The 20,015-nt window shown below is 44.2% G+C and overlaps 1 protein-coding gene and 2 non-coding genes across 3 annotated transcripts; all 3 read right to left on the bottom strand.

Moving 5' to 3' along the window:
- Positions 1-6,843: 6,843 nt before the first annotated feature.
- CCT6A (chaperonin containing TCP1 subunit 6A) lies at positions 6,844-19,738 on the bottom strand. The gene is made up of 14 exons (XM_001362571.5): positions 19,439-19,738; positions 18,920-18,983; positions 17,388-17,522; positions 16,400-16,573; positions 14,710-14,813; positions 13,211-13,321; positions 12,879-13,038; positions 12,712-12,794; positions 12,104-12,200; positions 10,367-10,514; positions 9,389-9,522; positions 8,591-8,693; positions 8,140-8,212; positions 6,844-7,892 (listed from the first exon to the last, which is right to left on the bottom strand). The coding sequence occupies exons 1-14, from the start codon at positions 19,573-19,575 to the stop codon at positions 7,820-7,822; spliced, it is 1,596 nt and encodes a 531-aa protein (XP_001362608.1). The 5' UTR covers positions 19,576-19,738; the 3' UTR covers positions 6,844-7,819.
- Positions 9,805-9,946, bottom strand: LOC130457780 (small nucleolar RNA SNORA15). Its single transcript, XR_008917054.1, has one exon. It is a non-coding gene; the product is annotated as a small nucleolar RNA SNORA15 (small nucleolar RNA).
- LOC130457784 (small nucleolar RNA SNORA22) lies at positions 16,688-16,821 on the bottom strand. Its single transcript, XR_008917058.1, has one exon. It is a non-coding gene; the product is annotated as a small nucleolar RNA SNORA22 (small nucleolar RNA).
- Positions 19,739-20,015: the final 277 nt, after the last annotated feature.

Here is a 20,015-nt window from a genome sequence, read left to right on the forward strand (position 1 = left end):
TCACCCTCGGCTTCGGTGCTGCTCACGGAGGGCCCCGCATGGGGGCAGGCTTAGGCTGGGTGTAGGGAAAAGCTTCCTGAAGCTGAGGGGCGCCCTGTGCCCACCCAGGGAGAGGGGGCGACTCGGAGGGCTGAGCCAGGGCCAATAAAGGGGCACCGAGAAGAACAAAATAGGGCTCCTCCCAGCAAGCTCCCCATTTAGGAAGGTGCCAAGACGTGCCCGTGGACAAACCCGAGGGAAGCCATCGGCCTCTTAGACAGGAAACCAGAGATCCGAGTTCAGATCTCTTCAGTGTTTCCTGTGTGACCTCCAGCATGGTGTGTCTGCCTGCAATGGCCGGTTTTCTCGGGTACCAAATGAGGGACTTGGGCCAGAGGACCCCAAAGTCTTGTAGTCCGTCTGCCCAGGCGGCACAGGGCCCAGACATTCCAAGGGCAGCAGAAGGAGCAAGAAATTGTCGTTCGCTCGCTGGATTGCCACATTTAACAGATGAGGAAATCTTAATAGATACAGGAGTGGTCGGCCACTTCCTGCTCCAGGTCATTTTCAGATGAGGAAACTGACTTGCCCAGGGTCACACGGCTAGTGAGTGTCTCAGGCTGGTTTTCAACGCAGGAAATGAGTGTTCCTGACTCCAGGCCTGATGCTCTGCACTCTGGTGCCAACAGCCAGCTCAAGAAACTCCCTCCTACGTGGTGTGTGTCTTGGGTGAACAGAGTGGTTTAGTCTTCTTCTGTTAGAGTGGGATCTCCTTGAGGGCAGGGCCTGAGCTTCGACCTTTCTTTGAGTTGTTTTTTTGCCTGGCACATACGTTTAATACATGCTTGTTGGAAGGGCAGCTGGGTGGCTCAGTGGACTGAGAGGCCGGAGGTCCTGGGTTCAAACCAGATACTTCCCAGCTGTGTGACCCTGGGCCAGTCACTTAACCCCCGTGGCCTAGCCCTTATTGCTCTTCCACCTTGGAGCCAGTACGCCATATTGATTCTAAGACAGGAGGCGAGGGTTTAAAATGAATAAATAAAATGCATGTTCACGGACAACCCAGTTAGGGAGCTAAATTAATACATTTTAATGGTCAATACTGTTTATTTAGCACTTTAAGGTTTTCAAAACACTTTTCTCCTCCCAAGAACCCTGAGAAGTAGCTGCTATTATATATTTATATATGCATATATAATATAATCATTTTTATTATGCATAATGTTCCCATTTTGTAGATGAAGAAACGGAGGCAGACCAAAGTTAAATGACTTACCAGGTCTTAAGGGACTGAGACAAGATTTGAGTTCAAGTCTTGCTGATCCCTAACCATCATCTATCTCCCTAAGCAGTCTGGTACAGTGGCAAAGCACAAGTCTGGAGTCAGGATCTGGGTTCAAATTTCACTTCTACATGTGCCTTCTGTAGGACCTTGGGCAAGTCATTCACTTTCCCTCAGCCTTAGTTCCCTCAAAGGAAAAATGAAAGAGATTGAGACTATCAGAGGTCCCTGCGCTTGCTCTGGGATGGCTTAAATCCCTTTTGTGCCTACACTCGGAGCCCTCATAAACTCCTTTCCCAAGGCACCTCCACCCCCACTGGAGCTGCTTGCTTGCTCGCTTGCTCCCCCCACAAAAGGCCTTGATGTGGCTCCAGGGTTTTTTATGGGTGATTTATTTTTGGCATCGGCCTTTGCAGAACCAGCATCCAGGGTGCACCCACTGGCTCAGATCCCCACGAACAAAAACCCAGGGATGGTGCCCGAAGCATTCCCCTTTCTGGGACTCCCCCAAGCTCAGGCTTTGGGTCCTCCCGTCCCTTGCTGGGACGCCACAGCGAGTTGTCAGCTCAGGGATCGACGCTGATCAATTCCTTAAAGGAACCTGGAGCAGCCAGTGAGGAGGAAGGATCTGCAGGGAGACTTTGTTTCCCCAAAGAGAACCTCAGAATTCAGGTTACTGGTGAGCCTGATGGGGTTTGCACCATGGTCCCGGGGAAGCCCTGAGTCAGGAATGCTTCTGCACTGGCATCCCCTGGTGGGAAAGGAGGGAATGTTTTCTCTGGGCCCCAAACATTGAAATGGCTCTCTTCACATAGCTTGGACGTGGGCAAGGACACAGCTCTAAGGGCGATGGGCACCCCATTTGAGCAGGCATTTAAGTGGGGGCTGCTAGACCCCGAGAAGTCATTTTTCTAGGGGGAAAGCAAGGCTAGTGGGTAAAAAGGCAGAGTAAATGGGATCTCGATCTTCTCCGTGTCCTCCCTTCTGGCCTCTGCTAGCTCAACTTTGGACTAAGATTTTTAGAACACAACATAGCAGCCTATTTTTCCATCTAAAGGCGATAAAGAGTGGAGATAGAGAAAGAACAAGAGAGAAGAGGAAAAGGGAGAGAAAGAAGAGAGGGATAGAGAAAGATGAGAAAGAAAAAGAAAGGAGGCGAGGAAGAGAAAAAGGAGAAGGGAGAAGGGAGAAGGGAGGACAGAGAGGAAGAAAGAGACATGGAGATAGAGAGGAGATAGAAGAAAGATGAGAAAGAAAAAGAATGAGGAGAGGAAGAGAAAAAGGAGAGGGGAGAAGAAAGGAGGACAGAGAGAAAGAAAGAGGAAAAGAGAAGGAGAGAGAGACATGGAGATAGAAGAAAGATGAGAAAGAAAAAGAATGTGGAGAGGAAGAGAAAAAAAGGAGAGGGGAGAAGAAAGGACAGAGAGAAGAGAAAGGAAAAGAGAAGAGAGGCAAAGACATGGAGATGAAGAGGAGATAGAAGAAAGATGAGAAAGAATGAGGAGAGAGGAAAAGAAAAAAAGAGAGAAGAAAGGAGGACAGAGAAGAGAAAGAGGAAAAGAGAATAGAGGGAGAGGGAAAGAGACATGGAGATAAAAAAGTTAAGGAGATAGAAGAAAGATGAGAAAAAGAATGAGAGAAGAGAGAGATTCTTTTGATACTCAGGAGTGTCCTAGGAACTATTGGCTCTTAAAATGAACACAACACACATTCAAGTTTAATCTGCATTATTAACATTTTTCTCTTAAGCAAACAAAAAATAAATAAATCAAACTCTGATAAATAACATTTGCTGATTTCTGGGGTATAAATGCTCCCATTGAAAAACTATCCATCATTTCTTTGTCGTGAGGTTGGAAGACTGGCCTATCCAGGATCGAAGAGGCCCTGACCCTTTCCATTGGGGGTCTCTGCAGTGAAGATCATTTGACCTCATCTTCTTTGGACGCTGGTAGCTCCCTTGAGTAGAGCAGAGGAAGCCAGTTCCAATCAGCTTTATATCCTTCCAGGCTGGGGGTTGGTGTTACTACTCAAAGATTGTTGGGGGGGCGGGGGGAGGGGGGAGGAAGGGTCCGTATTAAATGACTTTCTCAAGAGTCTCCACATTGTGTCTTAATCCAGATGTGCACATGTGGTAGGCAGGACAAAGATTTGGAGAGGAAGAGACCCAAGGGGTCATCTAGCTGCCCCTTTCATTTTAAAAATGAGGAAAGGCATCGAAGTTGTGACTTGTTCAAAGAAGTATAAATGGAAGAGAGATTTGAACCCAGGTCCTCACACCCCAAACTCAGGGTTATTTAATAAGGTGTGAGTGTCTGTGTTCTCATCAAGATGGGGTTGGAGCCGACTTCTCCAGCCCTGGGAGATGCTGCTGCTGCTGCTGGTGTTCTACAGCCTCCCTCAGTAACAGGGCTGTGACACAGCCGGGCTGACATGTGGACCAGACACAGTGGGCTCTCCCTGCCAAGGGATGTCCAGGTGGGGCCACTCCTGGAGGGATCCCCCAATTTCTTCATTCTTTCCTTTCCCCTCTAGGCCTTTGTTCTCCCCATTTCTGGCCTGCGGTTATTGTGAGATGCCTCAAGCCAGGCTAAGGGCCTCCAGAGCCTCTTCTCTGAGGCCTCGGTATCTCTGGATTGGTCCTAAGCGGCTGTCTCCATTGGCCTGGCCGGCCCTCCTGAGCGGGAGCACCTGGGCAGGCCCCAGAGACCAGAGTTCAGCAGGAAGGGCTGCAGGGCTGCTGGCTTCTTCTTGTGATTAGGGGGAGACAGAAGCCGCCCTTCTGAGCCAGGAGTCCAGCCATATCATTAATTGGGCAAAAGGAACAGCTGCCAAAGGCCTGAGCCAGAAAAGCAAACCTGATCTGGTCCATTTAAAACAGGATTCGATTTCTTCTTTTCTGGTAAAGCCTTCCTTTCTCTCTTGGAATCCCTGCTAAGTGTTGGTGTCAGGGGAGAAAAGCGGTATGCATTGGGCATTTTATTTGTCCAGGGTCACCAGCTAGGAAGTCTTCCCATCTTTTAATAATCAGTGTGTTGGTTCCAAGGCTAAAGAGTGGTAAGGCCCAAGCAATGGGGGTTAAGTGACTTGCCCAGGGTCACACAACCAGGAAGGGACATTTGAACCCGGGTCCCTTCCTCCCTAGACCTGGCTCTCAATCCATCGAACCACCCAGCTGCCTCTACAACAGGATTCAATTTGCAGAAAAAAATTAGCTTACACGTAGCACTTCGGAACATGCTAACTGTATGGGTTTTGCGTGCTAATCCTTGTATCATCCAGACTGAATGGCTTGTCAGCTCCAGGAGAGGGGAGGGAAGAAGGGAGGGGAACAAGCTGGATCATAGAGCTTTGGAAAACTTCTGTGGAAATGTTATTGGAACAAAGACAAACACGCCCTTTCAACAAAGCGCAGAGGGCACCCTCAAGGAGCTCAGTCTCTGGGGAGAAGACTGCACAGACACAGGAAGGGGGCCGGAATGGCTCCTGGGGCTGTGAGAAGAGATGAAAGAAGTTTGAGAGAAACCAAGGAAACAACTTGTCCTCCAAGGAGGTTGCCCAAGTAGTTGCCTCACAGGACTCGCCTCACTTGCTCCTTGTCAATATCCTTTTCCTCTCCCACCATCCCACGCCACGTTCTCCCGTGGGCTGGCCAGGTTCTTTGGGTCCTCCAGACATCTCCAAATCAAGCTGCTGCCTCACTTCCGAACTTCCGGCATTACAACAGAGGTCTTGGGAGGACGGGCACTTGCTTATTTGTATCTCTAAGGCTGGCCAGGCCTGGCCTTAAGTCAGGAGGCCTCATCTTCCTGAATTTAAATCTGGCCTCAGGTATTTACTAGCCGTGTGACCCTGGGCAAGTCACTTCACCCTGTTGGCCTCAGTTTCCTCACCGGTAAAATGAGCGTTAGGAAATGGTCAACCAGTCCAGGATCTTTGCCAAGAAAACCCCAAATGGAGTCCAAAACTGGCGTGTAACAAGGCTTGTATCCTAAGAGACATTCTCTAAAGGGGTTCGGGGCCACTCTTTATCATTACTCCAGAGTCCCTTGTGCATTCATGGCAAAAACTGAGGATAGATCGAACTATCCAGGGCTGGGCTGTTCCTGGAGCGCCATCTAGCAGCTGGAGAAAGAGCAGCTTCATGGCTTCCCACATGACCTCAGGCCTACTCTCAACTTTGCACCTGCTCTACCCCATGTGGGGGGCCCAGCCTTGGCTCCCTTGTGACTTAGGAGATTGGGGGGGTGGGGTGGGGGGCGGGATCGAGGCCACTGCTAGGCCCACAGGGGGCCCTTGTGGCCAGATAAGTCCAGAAAAGGGCCTTAGACAGCCTGGTGGCCCGGGGTCAGGCTGTGCTGGCCCCCCCAATATGTGTCTCGGGGCCCTCTGAATTCTGCCAGCACCAAATGTCAAGAGCGGGCAACTGAGGCAGGCGAGGAAGACTTGGAGCTACACTAATGGGATGAAGGGCAGCATCCGGGCCACATGAGCTCCTCATACACAATGCCTTGCTTTTAGGCCCTTTGCACCACAATGAGCTAATCATTGTTCCTGTGGGCACTTCTCCCATGTTGTTCTCAACAATTGCGGACCCTGTCTAGTGTCCAAGCACTCAAGGCCAGCAGAGGCCGGTCACCCCTCTCCTCGCACCCAGCCCTGGAAGGGCTCCTTCTCCCTGCGTTCATCTGGAAGGCAGGAGAGCGCCTCAGGGCTTGGCTTCCTTGGCAGCAGAGCACCCGGCCACTGTCAAGAGGAAGCAGCAGCCCCAATTTTCTTAAAATACCCACTGGACATCTCTGTGGCCCACCTCAGTCTACCAAGGCCTAGTGCTGCGCCATTAGCCCCGAGGGAAGAAGCCTCGGGGGTGCCCCCCATGCCTGGCACTGTGCTCCGCCAATATTCCCAGTCCAAGAGTCCGTCATCTCCATCTTACAGTTGAGAAACTGAAGAGGAGGCTGTGAACTGTCCAGGCCCAGCCGTGCTGTAGGGCTGCTACCGCAGCAGGAGGTCCCCAGAGATGGCCCCAAAGCAGGCAGGAGCACCCCTGGCTGCTGTTGAGGGCTGGCAGTGCCCGTCTACTACCTTACACCTGGTGTGTGTGTCACCGAAGCCCTCCTAGTATCTGCTGCTTGCAGACAAATGGGCTCATTAAGGGACTCGACTAAGCAGTTCTGTAGCTTGGCTAACCTCCCAGCCAGTGCCACCTGTCAGGCCAACATCAAGGTTTTCCAAGACCGTCTCCAACTTCCTATTAGCAATCACACACGTGTGCAGAAACACGGCTGAACTAACTGCTGGCACCCCTCCCCCATAAAGCGGGAGGCCCCCCACTGCACAAGAGGTACCGAATGCGGGTCTCTTCTCAGTGCCCTCCTTGTAACCCAGAGGCAGGCCACTAGTGCTTGTAGAGCAACACTAAAAAGGACAGCCCGCCCTCTTCACCAGAAGGGAGGAAGAGAAGAGGCAGTCGGTTATCCCAGCTTTTCCTCATCTCCCTCCCATCTGAACCGTCTGCAGTGGGGTGGGTTCTGGGGGTACACGAGATTGTCCAGCTGGACAAGGAAATGTGGTAAGTTGGCTTTACTGTTTCTCTTTTTTATTCTTGGTTTCAAGGAATAGATGGCTGGGAAAGGGAGGAAGATAGAATATATTCAGAAATAAGTGATATAAAAACAAGAATGAAAAAACCAGTAATACATTTTATACACACCGGGCAACGAGTTCCAATTTACATCCAACAATTAAAAGGGTCATAAAAGCCACCAAACCAAAAATACTGTCCCCCTCCCCCGGACAAATACACTTTAGAAGACCACGTACTAAGGCAACTGGATTTTTGTCAAAATAACCTAAATAAAAAGTAAAGTTTTTAGTTAAAAGCTAATAAAGAACAGGGTGGTCAAGTAAATCTTTATATAAATTAGACATTGCGTTGTTTCCCTAAGTGCGTACCAAGTATTTCTCAGCTCATTCTCAACATAGGAACGTCTTGGGGAAGGGAAAGACAAACTAAATATCTACTTAAAAAAAAAAAAGATTTTATGCTTCAGGGCTTGCACTAGGACAGAAAAGTGGTTACAGAAGGTAGAAGTCATTTGAATGAGAAACCTTCTTGCCCCTTCTGTGTCTAGATTTAAACAGAACAAAGCAACTGGAGAAGTCAGTTACAGCAAAATCAAACCACTACTTCATGGAACACAACGAAGAAACAAGCAGGCTCTAAGCTGCACACCATCCACCTACTTACTACACGAGACAGGAAGCCAAGCAGGACAATTACAGATCGGGTAAAAAGGACCGCAGCTTTAATTGGAGGCTTCAGTGCAATTAAAAAAAAAATAAATACTGTAATCAATTTTAGGGCCGTACACTTTTGGATGGGGGCCAATAATTTCAGTCGTAGAGGCCATGTTTACTGCAACAATAAGAAAAACAATTATTCTTTGGAAAATCCTTTGATGGCTGGGAACAAAGGCCGCCACCAGACATACTTTGCGGTTCTTCCTGTGGGACCGTCATGATTCAGCTAATTACAATGGAAACCTAGGATCCAATTCAACCTTTCAGAGATGACATTCCAGCACGCATGATCTCATCAACCAGGAGAATATTGGTGGCAATTACAGTGCTAAAAAGAGATAGAAGGCATTAAATATAAATGTTCTCTTCTTTTTGCCCCCAAGTTCAATTGCCCAATCTCTTTTCCTCAAGATGAAAGGCTTCTTTTGTCCCAATTTCTTTTCCCAGTACCTTCATTTTACATTTATCACATCTCATGAAGACACTATGATACTTTCTTTTCCTTTAGTTATCAAATAAATATATGAAAACAACAACCCTGGTCCTCACCCTCCAGGGTGATTGACCCCACTTACCAAGAGTGAAGGAGCTGCTTCTTGACACAGTAGTTATCCCAAATGCCAGCTTCGGCTGCAATAATGGGCTCACCTACAAAAGAAACAGAATGTGCCTTCAGCTTGGCCATGGTGGAGGCCCTTATTCCCTTGGAAGGGTCCTAGCACAGAAATGCCCTTCTCCCAGCTGAAGGTGCTCAGGAATACCTCCAGTGTGATACCAGCCCCCTTTGGGTCTCAAGAATATTGACTCAAGCTTTAGACCTAAAGTTCATTCTTAAGTTGGAGGCTGTAAACTTATTTTATTAAACACCTTTTTAATTATTCCCTTTGTAATTCTCTTATGCATTTTAAAATGTTTGGAGAAGGGCTTCAAGACATACAACTCTGTTTCTTGTAGGTATTCCTGTCCCTTTTAGTGCTATTTGAGAAGCCAATTAAAGAGTATTTTAGGGTGGAACCATTCTCTCACCTGTCTTCAAATCGACACCAACAAGCTGTCCTGATTCTGCATGTTCAGCCTGTACCTTAACTAATGTTTCCTGAAGGTCAAAACCAGAGTTCTGAGCAAGAACCTTCAAAAACAAAATAAATACAAAGCGTCACCTTTCAAAGTACAAAAGGATCCACTGACAAACAAGTAGTAGAAAGAAATAAAATTCCTTTTTACAAGGAAGAAACACATTATTCCAGTCACCTGATTTTAACACTCATTTTACAAGAAAAGTGACTCGGTATGGCAAGGCCAGTCTCTGTCAGGAAGCCTTGAATCAAGTTCAGACTCCTGATGTCCAGAAATCGTGTCTGTGGTAGAGAACTTTCTCTACCATAGATCACAAGTCCAAGGAAAAACATTTTCTACCTACTCTAGATTACTGTAGAAGCCAGCATAGAATGGCTCAAGTGGGTTCAGCAGAGTCCCAGGTCTGGTCCTGGTTGTGGATGTTCTAAACAGAAGTGCTTGTCTTGCTTCAGAGGTTATGCTCACTGATCTCTCTCTGGGCCTTCCTGACGTGCTACTAACAAACTTTTTTACTTATTTCACACTCCCAACCAGGAAAGTGCTATTTTGACAGAAAGGAATGCTTTGATTTTAATTTAACTCCCAACCTGTGACGTGATTCCCCGTTTCCTAAGAGCAAGATTTGTCACAGGAAGAACCAACACCTAGCAGGAGTTCCCTGGGATATTCTGGCGAACCACATTACACTCAAGCTAGGATTACTTACATTAGCTCATAAACAAGACATCAGATTTAACTTTCACACACCTTGGGAATAATGAGCAAAGCATCAGCAAAAGCTTGGACTCCAAGACGGGCCCTTCCCTTGACATTGGGCTTATGCTTAATGAGCGCCTCGGCTATGGCCACTTCCACTGCACCTGCACCAGGAACTACACAGCCTGGCGAGGGAGAGAAGACCCCAAAAGAGTACACGTCAGAACAAATGGGAGAAAGAAGAGATGTACTTAATAAAGCTGCCTGAGTGCTGTTGTGTGTGCTTGAGGGAGAAGGTGCCAGTCACGGAGACTGACCTCCTAAACTCTGTGGAACACAAGTCCTCAAATTCTAACTCGTCATTGGATGAAGAGTCGCCACCTCTTCTCGGCTCAGAGGAGCTGCCGAGGTGGTCTTCAGCTCATCTTTCACACTTCTCAAGCCCTCATGATAAAGTCAGGTCGGATGCTTGTGATCCCCTTGAGTAATAGCATGCTGATGGCAATTCTTAGCATACCATTAAGACCATTTCAAAGGAGGAGAATGTACTTTTGCATGGTGTCTGGCTGTGTTAACTACTGACAAAGAAAACACAGTATTCATCCATGCACTTACAAGGCAAAAAAACCCCCCAAAAACCACAAGTTCAATGTATACCAACTGTCAGCCAAGGATCTTGAAACTAAAAGATGGCCATCACTTGGGGCATGGCAAGCACAGGACACTAATGAAATATGAAGATTATGGGGAGGCAGGGAAACATAGATCAAATGATGTCACACTAGCAGAAGCAAGAAAACACAATAATGGCGATGACAAAAACGGGACCCTATAACCCTAACCACTATTAAGCGTGGTCCTGAGGGAGAGAATGTATCCCAGCCCCCTTCTTTGTGGAGGTGAACATACCGCCTTTCTTCCCTTTCTTTGTCCTAAGTGAGTCAGGGAAGGCTTTACTGGGATATCAAAGTGTACAAAACCAATTAATATTTTTAACTTAAAGCCATTTTGTCAGATAATGAAGCTTACCATCTTCAATAGCATTCTTGACAGCACGCAGACCATCCCTTACTGCATCCTTGATCTGGGTAAGGGTGTGCTTATTTGGTCCTTTGATCAACAATGTGACAGATCGTGGGTTGACGCATTTCTCAATAAAGGTGAATTTTTCTTCTCCCTACAACATTTAACATATATGAAACGAGAAACACTGGGAAGCACTTAACATTGTTCTAAGGCATCACTATTGGGTTTGTTTGTTTTAAATCCTTACCCTCTGTCTTAGATTCAATACTGTGTATGTGTTCCAAGGGAGAAGAGCAGTAAGAGCTAGGCACTGGGGTTAAGTGACTTGCCCAGGGTCACACAACTAGGAAGTATCTGAAGTCATATTTGAACCCAGGAACTTATGTCTCTAGGCTTGACTCTCTATCCACCCCATTTAGGTATTGTCCCCCCCACTCCTTAAAAACAAGAACAAAAAACACCCTTAATGTCTTAGAATGAAGAGCAAAATAACTACTACTATTTTCAAAACAGGATACAGTAGGAGCAGCTAGGTGGCTCAATAGATTGACAGTCAAACCTGGAGACAGGAGGTGCTGGGTTCAAATCTCGCTGACACTTCCTAGCTGTGACCCTGGGCAAGTCATTAATCCCCAAATCCCTGTCCCTTATTCCTCTTTTGCCTTAGAACCAAATGTATTGTGTCAAAGATGGAAGAGTTCAAAAAACAAAACAACAATAAAAGGATAGAGCATACAATTTGATGACAAACTCAGGGGAGAGGGGATCTGTAACCATAACATGTAGTTTTTAGCATTGAGATAGTAATCTCTGCTCCTCTTATTAATAAAACAATAGAAAACATTTTGGTTGCATATTAGGTTATATGTTATTTGCTCTTCAGAATATATTTAAGTAGCAATTAAAGTTTATGAGTAAGGGACTTTTTTTTTTAATAAAAATTTTCTATTTGGTCAATTTCAAACATTATTCCTTGGTTATAAAAATCATTTTCTATCCCCCCTTCTCTTCCCCCACCCATTTTATGCAGTTGTTAACAACTGAAATCACTTCCCACTTAGTGTCACAGTTGCCATTTGAAAGATTAAAAGGCAAGAAAATCTATTTAAGCACCATTTATAAGTAAGCTAGGAATAGAACAGGACAGATTCCTACAGATATGGCTAATACATTTATACATTTTGGCATTCAGACTTAAAAAAGAAATAAAAGTGAAATGTCTAACCATCAGCAACTAACAACACTGGCCTGCTAAAAGGATGGGTAGAAATGTAACACACAAAGGGAGGCAGTGGCTTGGCCTCTTGGCATTCCCAACCAATTCCCAGCTTTTATCACTTCTGCAATAGTTCCCACAGGTGTACCTAGTTCTGAATGCTAACATAATTTATGGTATATGCTAGTCCAATTGAATCTCTTGTAATATCAGGGGAAAAAAATGTTTAGTCCAAGGGACACCTTTTATCTTCAAATGTGTTACCTAACAGATAGGCCTCCAACCTCACATTTGACCCGAGACTCCAACCAGCTTCTGCCATGTACTGGTTGGAGATGATGGCAAGTCACTGTACAATACAGATGAATCCATCCTAGTGGGAATTTTCTTACCAAGAGTTTTCTACATCTATGGTACTCACAACCTTACACAACAAAAAAAAAATCCATTTTTCACCTAACTTTTTTTTTTAATTTAAGTGTTCTGACTTAAGAAAGATCACTTCCATAAAGAGATATACTTACCAGGGTATATTCATAGACCAGGCCTGCATGTCCCAAACAATCAGGACTTAGCTCTTCAAGAGAATTCATAGCCACCCCACCACATGCAAGTGTCAATCTGAATTAAATAAGGAAAATTTACTTTAAATTCCAGGTTTAGAAAATTTTATTTTCTCACAAGCATCCCCTGCCCCAATTTATTAGCATGTTTTATCTTTTCACTTGTGTTTAGGCTGCAGTTTTTAATTTCTGGGTCTCTAGTTCCTCCCTTACCTGAATGGCAGGAGTTGTCAATACCTCCCATAGTTCAGTAAGGGTAAAATGATTCTCAGAGGAATAGGCATCTTAGTAGTAGTCCTTATATTCTCCCCAAGTCCAATTCACATTATACCCTCTTGCCATGAATTTTTCTTTAGCCTCAAAATTTGTTAATGACTATACAAACATACACTTAAAATGACTAGATATGGACAGTTCTCACTTTACTTAAATTTGAATTATGCAAAATTAAAGAACCCCTGGAAAAGGAGATAGGGAGAGGAAAGACTGTGGATCTTTACATTAAGTGAAAACTTGCTCTATAAAATCCCAATTACATCAGATTACTCAAGACTCCTGTCAAAACTTACCTTTCCATATTTCTTCTTTTTGCTCTGCGGAGGGCTACTATACCTTCTTTTGCAAGAGCATCCAGAGAAAATGGGTCAATTCCCTGCAACAATTTAAAAAAAGTTAATTGGATGAACTAGTTAAGTAAATGAGACCAGACTACACAGCATCAAAATATCCTTCTCACCTTTTGATTAATAACAACAAATCCTTTGTCTGAATCACCGCATACTTTTCTTTTCAGTTCTACTATTTTCTTTACTCTATCTTCAATGAATTTCCTTTCTGCTTTTACTAGCTTTTCTCTCTCCTCTGCACTCTTGTAAAAAAATCCAGAATTCACTTCTCTAAAAGAAACAAGTTGCAAAAAACAAGACCATTTAAAAAGCAAGGAAGAAAAGACTGAATACACACAATACTGGTTTCAGAAAATTCAAATTTCATAGTCCCAAAGTTTCTGAGCCAGAAGCTGGACACTCATCAAGTGCAGATTAGTTTATGAAGGCAACCTGAACTTACGTTTTTTCATATTCTAATGACACATTGCATGTAAGGATATAAGCATCTTCTACTCTTTTCTTCATATCAGGGTGTCGGGCACCATGGTCCAAAACCAGTCCTCTAATCAACCTATTAAAACAAGCAATTCCTTCTTTCAGTATTATAGTCTGACTTAAAAACAAAAACAACCACCCCCCTGCCTTGACAAGCAACAAAATATAAGTGAATTCAAGTGAAGCAACTTTAGTACTTCTTTCACAGCCTTTATTATATTTTTCTAATACTCTGGAGGAACATTTTGCTTCTTCATCCCTAAGTTATCATTCACTTCTATTGGTTAATATATATTTCACAAAGGTCTTCTGATAGATTAAGCTTTATGCCAGCCCCTCCCCTATAATATCTTTGGCAGAGGCTTGCTCCTTTTGAATGTCAGCCCAGCAGTGCCAGATGGAGGGTTCTACATACACAAATATACTTTCTGCAGGCTCATATCAATCACTAAGGGAATAATAGCAAAATTGTCAGTGTGAGATAGAATTTATCCATGCAAAACAACACACTCCATGATTCTCATCCAAAAATATCACAAAAAAAGGGGAGACAAAAATACGCCTCATGGAACATTTGTTCTTCAAGTTTCCAAATACAATTGCTTTACGAATTAAGTCTACTAGTCGAAGAGTAAAGTTACTTTAGATAACAAGCATGTAAAATGTACTGTTTATTTTTATCTCTCTAAACATATAAAATATAAACCCTTATTTTCTGCCTTCCTAAGAGAAGGACATGATTTGCCCAGTCACATAGCTAGGTATTTGGGGACTAAATTGGAACTCAGGACCTGACTCCAGGTCAGGCACTCTACCCAATATGCCATCTAACTGCCCCTCAGATTTTTCTTTGTTTTCTTTAACTAAAAACTGGAATACTACTTTCTGCCACCAGAAATGATGAGCAGACAGAACTACATGAGATAATGAACAGTGAAATGAGAAGCAGGAGAATATTATAATAGCTACAGAATTGATGCTGGACAAATAAAACTGTAAATGCTTTCTCTGGAAAAGTGAAACATGAAAGAATTTATATGTATATATTGTCTCCTGGACTAATTAATCTGTGATACAGGGAAGTTGGGGAGGGGCAAGGATACTTAGGAAAGGGATTTATTATGTAAATGAAGAGACTTGTAATTCCATTTATACACAATCTTTTTTTCTTTTCCCTGAATATAGAAATGCTTGTTTTGTTTTGACTTTGTAAAGTTTGGAATAAAAAAAATCTGAAGATATAAAAAACCCAGAGTCCATGCTATGTCAAATTTTTATTAGCTTAAAAAAATATTTTTATTAATTTAGGATATTTTTCCATAGCTACAGTATTCACCTTATTTCCCTCCCCCCACCAGAGTCAAAGAACAATTCCACTGGGTTTTACATGAATCTTTGTTCAAAACCCATTTCCATATTCTTATTTGCAATACTGATCATACGAATAACTTTCTAACTACTTACGATGTGTCAGTTTCTGATTTATGCTTCATCTCCATGATCTCTACCATGAAAAGATCAACAGGTTCACCAGGTTTTCTGACAGTCAAAATTGAGTCTACTACTGCCTGTAATACAGAAAAACACAGGGCTAAAATTTAAAGGCTATTGCCCATATTTTAACTCAACCCCAATTTTCCTGTTACCTTTTCTCCCCCCCATCTATTCATTCTTTAACTTTTAATAGAAATAAATCATTAATTAAAACCACAAGTTGGATGGTTCTGTTACCCTTTCTTAAAAGCTATAAAATCAACTATTGCCCATCAAAATAAATCTAGCCCATTTACCTTCACTTTATAGATTCAAAGTAGCAACCAAACTGATGAAAAGCCTATATTCCAACTTGAAAATATAGCTATTTTATCATTCCAGACCTATTATTATGCTAGTCCCATAATCATGACTTTTGCTTTTCCAGACAGTACAATGACTGACCAATTTTTACTCACATAGGTCAACACTCAAAACTAGCAACACAAAATCTGTGAATTTCTGTTTGTATCTCTAAGCTCTAATGCTAGTAAACTGAGACATAAAAGGCATTAACCTATATGTAAAATATTGTATTATTTTGAATTGAAAAAATTTTAAAAGTAATTTTAAGGGTAAGAAATTTGCCACTTCCTGAAATAGAGACTGAACTCTTTTTAGAGAATGCCATGGAGATGCTCCCCAGACTGCAAGCTGCTCCAGGAGATCCTAAACAAACCGGATATGCAAGATTGAATTTTGGAGGGTTGAAAATATTTGTTTTATATGTACTTTGTTGTACATATAGGGGGCTGCCCCTAATTGGTTTTTTTCTCGTTTCTTTTTGTCCCCAGATTGTTGTAATTTCCCCCTTGGAAACTGAAATATTGTATGTATCTTTAGTTGAAATTATAAGTTTGGTTTTGTTTGCAGGATCAATTGGAGTGAAGAGTCTCCCAACAGATCCCAAGGGGGGGAAATTTGTTTTTTAAATTTGTACCCTGGGGTCTTTATTTCCCAGCATTCTTTACTCTTCCTGGGGTCCCTTTGTCTTGTGTACCTGTGTTGGGCCCTTGCCTGGGTTTGTTTATAAATTTGCTGAAACCCATGCTGAGGATTTTTTTGTTTTGGCTAGAAGTGAGGCAGGCTTATGGGTCTCTGGTTCTTTGCTCTGCTCACTAGGTTGAAAGAACCCCTTTTCCCCCTCACTTTGTTGTTATTAAATCCTATAAATTCAATTCATTTTTAGTCTTACAAGACTGAAATATAATGCAGACAAGTGCATGAGGCACTGGCAGGTAAAACAAATTAACTCTCTGCATTATTTTTCCAGATCTGTTGAGCCATCACAAGTATTTCTTGTTTTTACTGGCAGGAAAGAACTGATTTAAACTGCTAACAACAATCTGATCTGACATTAGAGGAACACTGGCCACAAGTACCTTTTCTGGTTCTCAATTTTCTAATTTGCAACACAAGGTCACTGACTTATGCTCTGCTTACTTCAAATGGGATGACTGATGGGAGGGAAATATCACTCACTATTGCTAATGCTACAATCAGACCCACTAATTATCATTACATCCAGACTCTCATCCTCGAGAAACCCTGTGCCCCTATAACGAGAGCACGAACACTGGCTTAGTTTTGTGTGTTGGCCCTGGCCCACCCAAACACCTACCTCAGTCAGCACGTCAGCTAAGTCAGCATTGACTTTGGTGCGCAGGGATGTTCGGGCCACATCTATGAGAATTTCTCTATCTATTTCCTTGCTGATTTTGACTTGTTCCAAGACTTCAAGTGCCTTTGTTTTGGCAGCTTCAAACCCTTCAGTTATTATCCGGGGGTGTAGACCCTGGTAACAACATCCACAAAGCTTAGGGTTAGATTGAGTTTGGCTCCACTGTCATGGTAAATAACTCAGACCACTTTTGTTTGGGGGTGGGGTTCATCCTTTCCATTATCTCAGAAATGTGCAGCCCTTCTGAATACATATAAAAGGATAGATATTCCTTCCAATGCAGAGGAAAAGAGCAGCTATTACTCTAGCACAGACTATGAGCCAAGGGAACTACAAAGTAAGCTTGGGTGTTCTCTGTGCAGATACTAAGGAATAAAAAGAATCCAACCACACATCCCCACCCCCTCCAATCTTCTAGCTGATGCTTTAGTTGGGCATATTTTTAATGAAAACAAAGTCACTAAATAAAAAGAACCTTAAATGAGTGCTTAGGGTCTTCTAAAATCCGCCCACCCCATCCCATACTTTCCCCATTTTCCTCTTCCTTCCTTCCTAATAAAATATACATGCAAAAGCTTTGGTTGGCCTCATTAGAAGCATTTAGAGCCCAACAAAAAGCTGGGATGCCTTCCCTATTTTGTTAATTCTTTTTCTTTCGAATTCTGTTGAAAACAATCCTCAGATACCTTTCTGTTAGATTGAGTTTAGCTCCACTGTTATGGCAAATAACTCAGACCACTTTTGTGGGGAGGTGGGGTTCATTCTTTCTCATTATCTCAGATTTCATTAAGCCACATTTAAAAACAATTTGATAAAAATTGCCATTAACTTTTTTTCTTTCAAAAGGGGCACATTAAATCTGAAAAAATGGACAAATAAAACACTTCCTATTCAGAAAATACCACAGGAATGTGACAGTCATGTGTACTTCAGAGATGTAGAGATCAGCCTGTTTCAGCAGCTCTCCAATGATGAGAACATTTGAAGTAGTGCCATCACCAGTAATGTCATCCTGGGCTGTAGCGACTTTGGCTATCAAGGAGGCTGTTGGGTGTTGAATTTGCTAAAAATAGAATGAAAATTATGGAATTAAAATTTAAGACAAAAAGAAACAAATAGCAAGAATACACTTAACTATTTCTATGAAAAAAATTTTTTTTTAAATCTGCATTAAAGACTTTGAATATTTTGACACAAGAAAAACAAAGTGGGGACTAAAGAACCTCAAAACAAGTTAACTCCATTATCATTTTTTTTTTAAATTTAAAACCCTTAACTTCCATCTTCTAATTCATACCAAGTATTGGTTTCAAGGCGGAAGAGCTGTAAGGACTAGGCAATAGGGGTTAAGTAACTTTCCTAGGGTCACACAGCTAGGAAGTATCTGTGGACACATTTGAACTCAGAATTTCCTATCTCTAGGGCCTGGCTCTCACAATCCACTGAGCTACCCAAGCTGCCCCCTCCCCACCATGGTCAATTTATGATTGTTATCCATAATTTAAAAATCCTGGCTACAAGATATACAGACATGCAACATAGACATACATGACATCAATTAAAAAAATGACAAAGCAGCAGTGGCTCAGGGAATTAGAGCCAGGCCTAGAGACAGGAGATCCTGGATTCAAATCTGGTCACAGATACTTCCTAGTTGGGTGACCCTGGAGAAATCACTTAACCCTCATTGCCTAGCCCTTACTGCTCTTCTGCCTCAGAATCAATATATACTATTGATTCTAAGGCAGATGGTAAGATTCTAAAAAAGCAAACAAAAAAAATGTACAAGTCAAATTCTTTTAAACTGAACTTTCCTAAAACATCATTTAGAATAGTTTTAGTTAACAATGGACAATTATGATAGGGAATGAATTTCCCTTTCTGAAGAATTCAGTTCAAGTCTTTGACTAACTGAACCAAAAATGTTTTCTAGAATTACAACCTCCAAGATTTGATAGTAGATAAAGAGTGCCAGGTCTGGAGTTGGGAGGACCCAAATTTTAATGTTTTTAATCTGGCCTCAGAAACTATGACCCAGGGCAAGTCACTTGGCCTAGTTTGTCTAGTATCATTCTTCTGTTAGATTTCTACTAAGGCAGAAGGTAAGGATTTAGAAAAGGGGTGGGGTGACTTGATTAAATCTGGCATCCAGTAACACTTCTTGGCCCTGTGATCCTGGGCAAGTCATTTAACCTGCTAGGTTTTAATTTCCCCAACTGTAAGGAAGGTATAAATAACTTCTTGCTCCCTTTGCCCAGCCCTATTGAATCCAAGATGGAAGTGTTAAAAAAAAAAAAGGACCCCAAGCTGGGACTATTCATGATGCTTCATTATAGAGGTGGGTGAATGGCCTGGGCACCTAACCTGAAGGGGAAGGGTGTCTAATGTAGACTACTACCCCTTTTAGAGATAGGCCTTCCCCCTACCATTCGGGATGGGCTCGGGGAAAGGGCATCTCACCATCTCGTGTAACAGCACATTGCCATCCTTGGTGAGCTTGATGTCTCCAGCGCCGGATACGAGCCTGTGTAAAAGAACGACCGGGCCCAAGAGTGAGTTATGTCCACTGGAATCGCCTTTTGTGTATCCGGGGATCGGGGATAGACACAGGGGAGAACTTCTCGAGGGGACCAGCCCAGGCTCAGGAGGACCCCTGCTGTGCCCAGGCTGATCTTGAAATCAAAACTCGCCGCACCGCGGGAAGCTTCCTGGGTGAAGGCGCACCCCCCCCCCCCCGGACCGCTCCCCTCGTAGACCCAAAGGCCGAGTGCTCCTCGCCCCACCCCTCCTCAGCCCCGGCCTGGCCTCGCGCACGTGAGCACCCGGAGCCGGAAGGCTTGGCCCGGATGCTGGGCTAGGCGGACGATGGCCGCCGAGGTCCCTCCCGCGCAGGCCCCAAGCGCGCCCCCTCCCCCATCGCCCCGGGAGCGCGCTCAACCCCCTCCCCCCTCCCTCCCTCCCTAGTCCCAGGCGCCTCACATCTTCATGGTGCCCTTGGGCCCCAGGTTGGTCCTCAGCACGTCCTGCAGGCCCCGAGCAGCACTGATGTTCACGGCCAGCGCCGCCTGGGCTCGGGCCACCTCGGCTTTGGGGTTAAGCGCCTTCACGGCCGACATAGCTGCGGAACGGCGGCGGCTGCGGACAAGGAAGAAGAGGAGGAGGAGAGCGCGACTGAGGCGGCTCGAGACGAGTTCAGCACCGCATGGACCCGCGAGACCAGACGAGACGAGATCCGGCCCCTTCTAGAAACCTCCAACGTTCCCCGGGCCCGCCTCCTGAGCGGCGGAAGCGGCCGCTTGCCATTGGGCTCAAGCAGCCCAGACGCCGTCGCCATTGGACCATTGGGCTGCTCATCGCTTCTCGCCCCGCCCTCATGCCCGCGGCTGCCAATCCCCCGCCTGCTCCGCCCCCTAAGATTATGTCATGACGTAGGGAGGAGCCAATTTCCATGGCAACGAGGCATCCTCCCTTCCTCGCTGATTCAGGTCTCAGGATCGCAAAGCTTGACGGACTTGGGGCCTAACGGGACAAGAACACTGGCTTAATCCTTCGTTGG

This window comes from Monodelphis domestica, chromosome 2 (assembly GCF_027887165.1).
Source record: "Monodelphis domestica isolate mMonDom1 chromosome 2, mMonDom1.pri, whole genome shotgun sequence".
NCBI classification, from domain to species: Eukaryota; Metazoa; Chordata; class Mammalia; order Didelphimorphia; family Didelphidae; genus Monodelphis; species Monodelphis domestica.

Bases quoted from the DNA above. Each gene is read 5' to 3' on its own strand.
- CCT6A (XM_001362571.5), bottom strand. From the start codon at position 19,575: ATGTCGGCCGTGAAGGCGCTTAACCCCAAAGCCGAGGTGGCCCGAGCC. The intron at 17,523-18,919 runs GTGAGATGCCCT...TTCTATTTTTAG, and splicing joins ATGTGCTGTTACACGAGATG to CAAATTCAACACCCAACAGC. The intron at 14,814-16,399 runs GTAGGTGTTTGG...TCTGTATTACAG, and splicing joins TAGCTGACGTGCTGACTGAG to GCAGTAGTAGACTCAATTTT.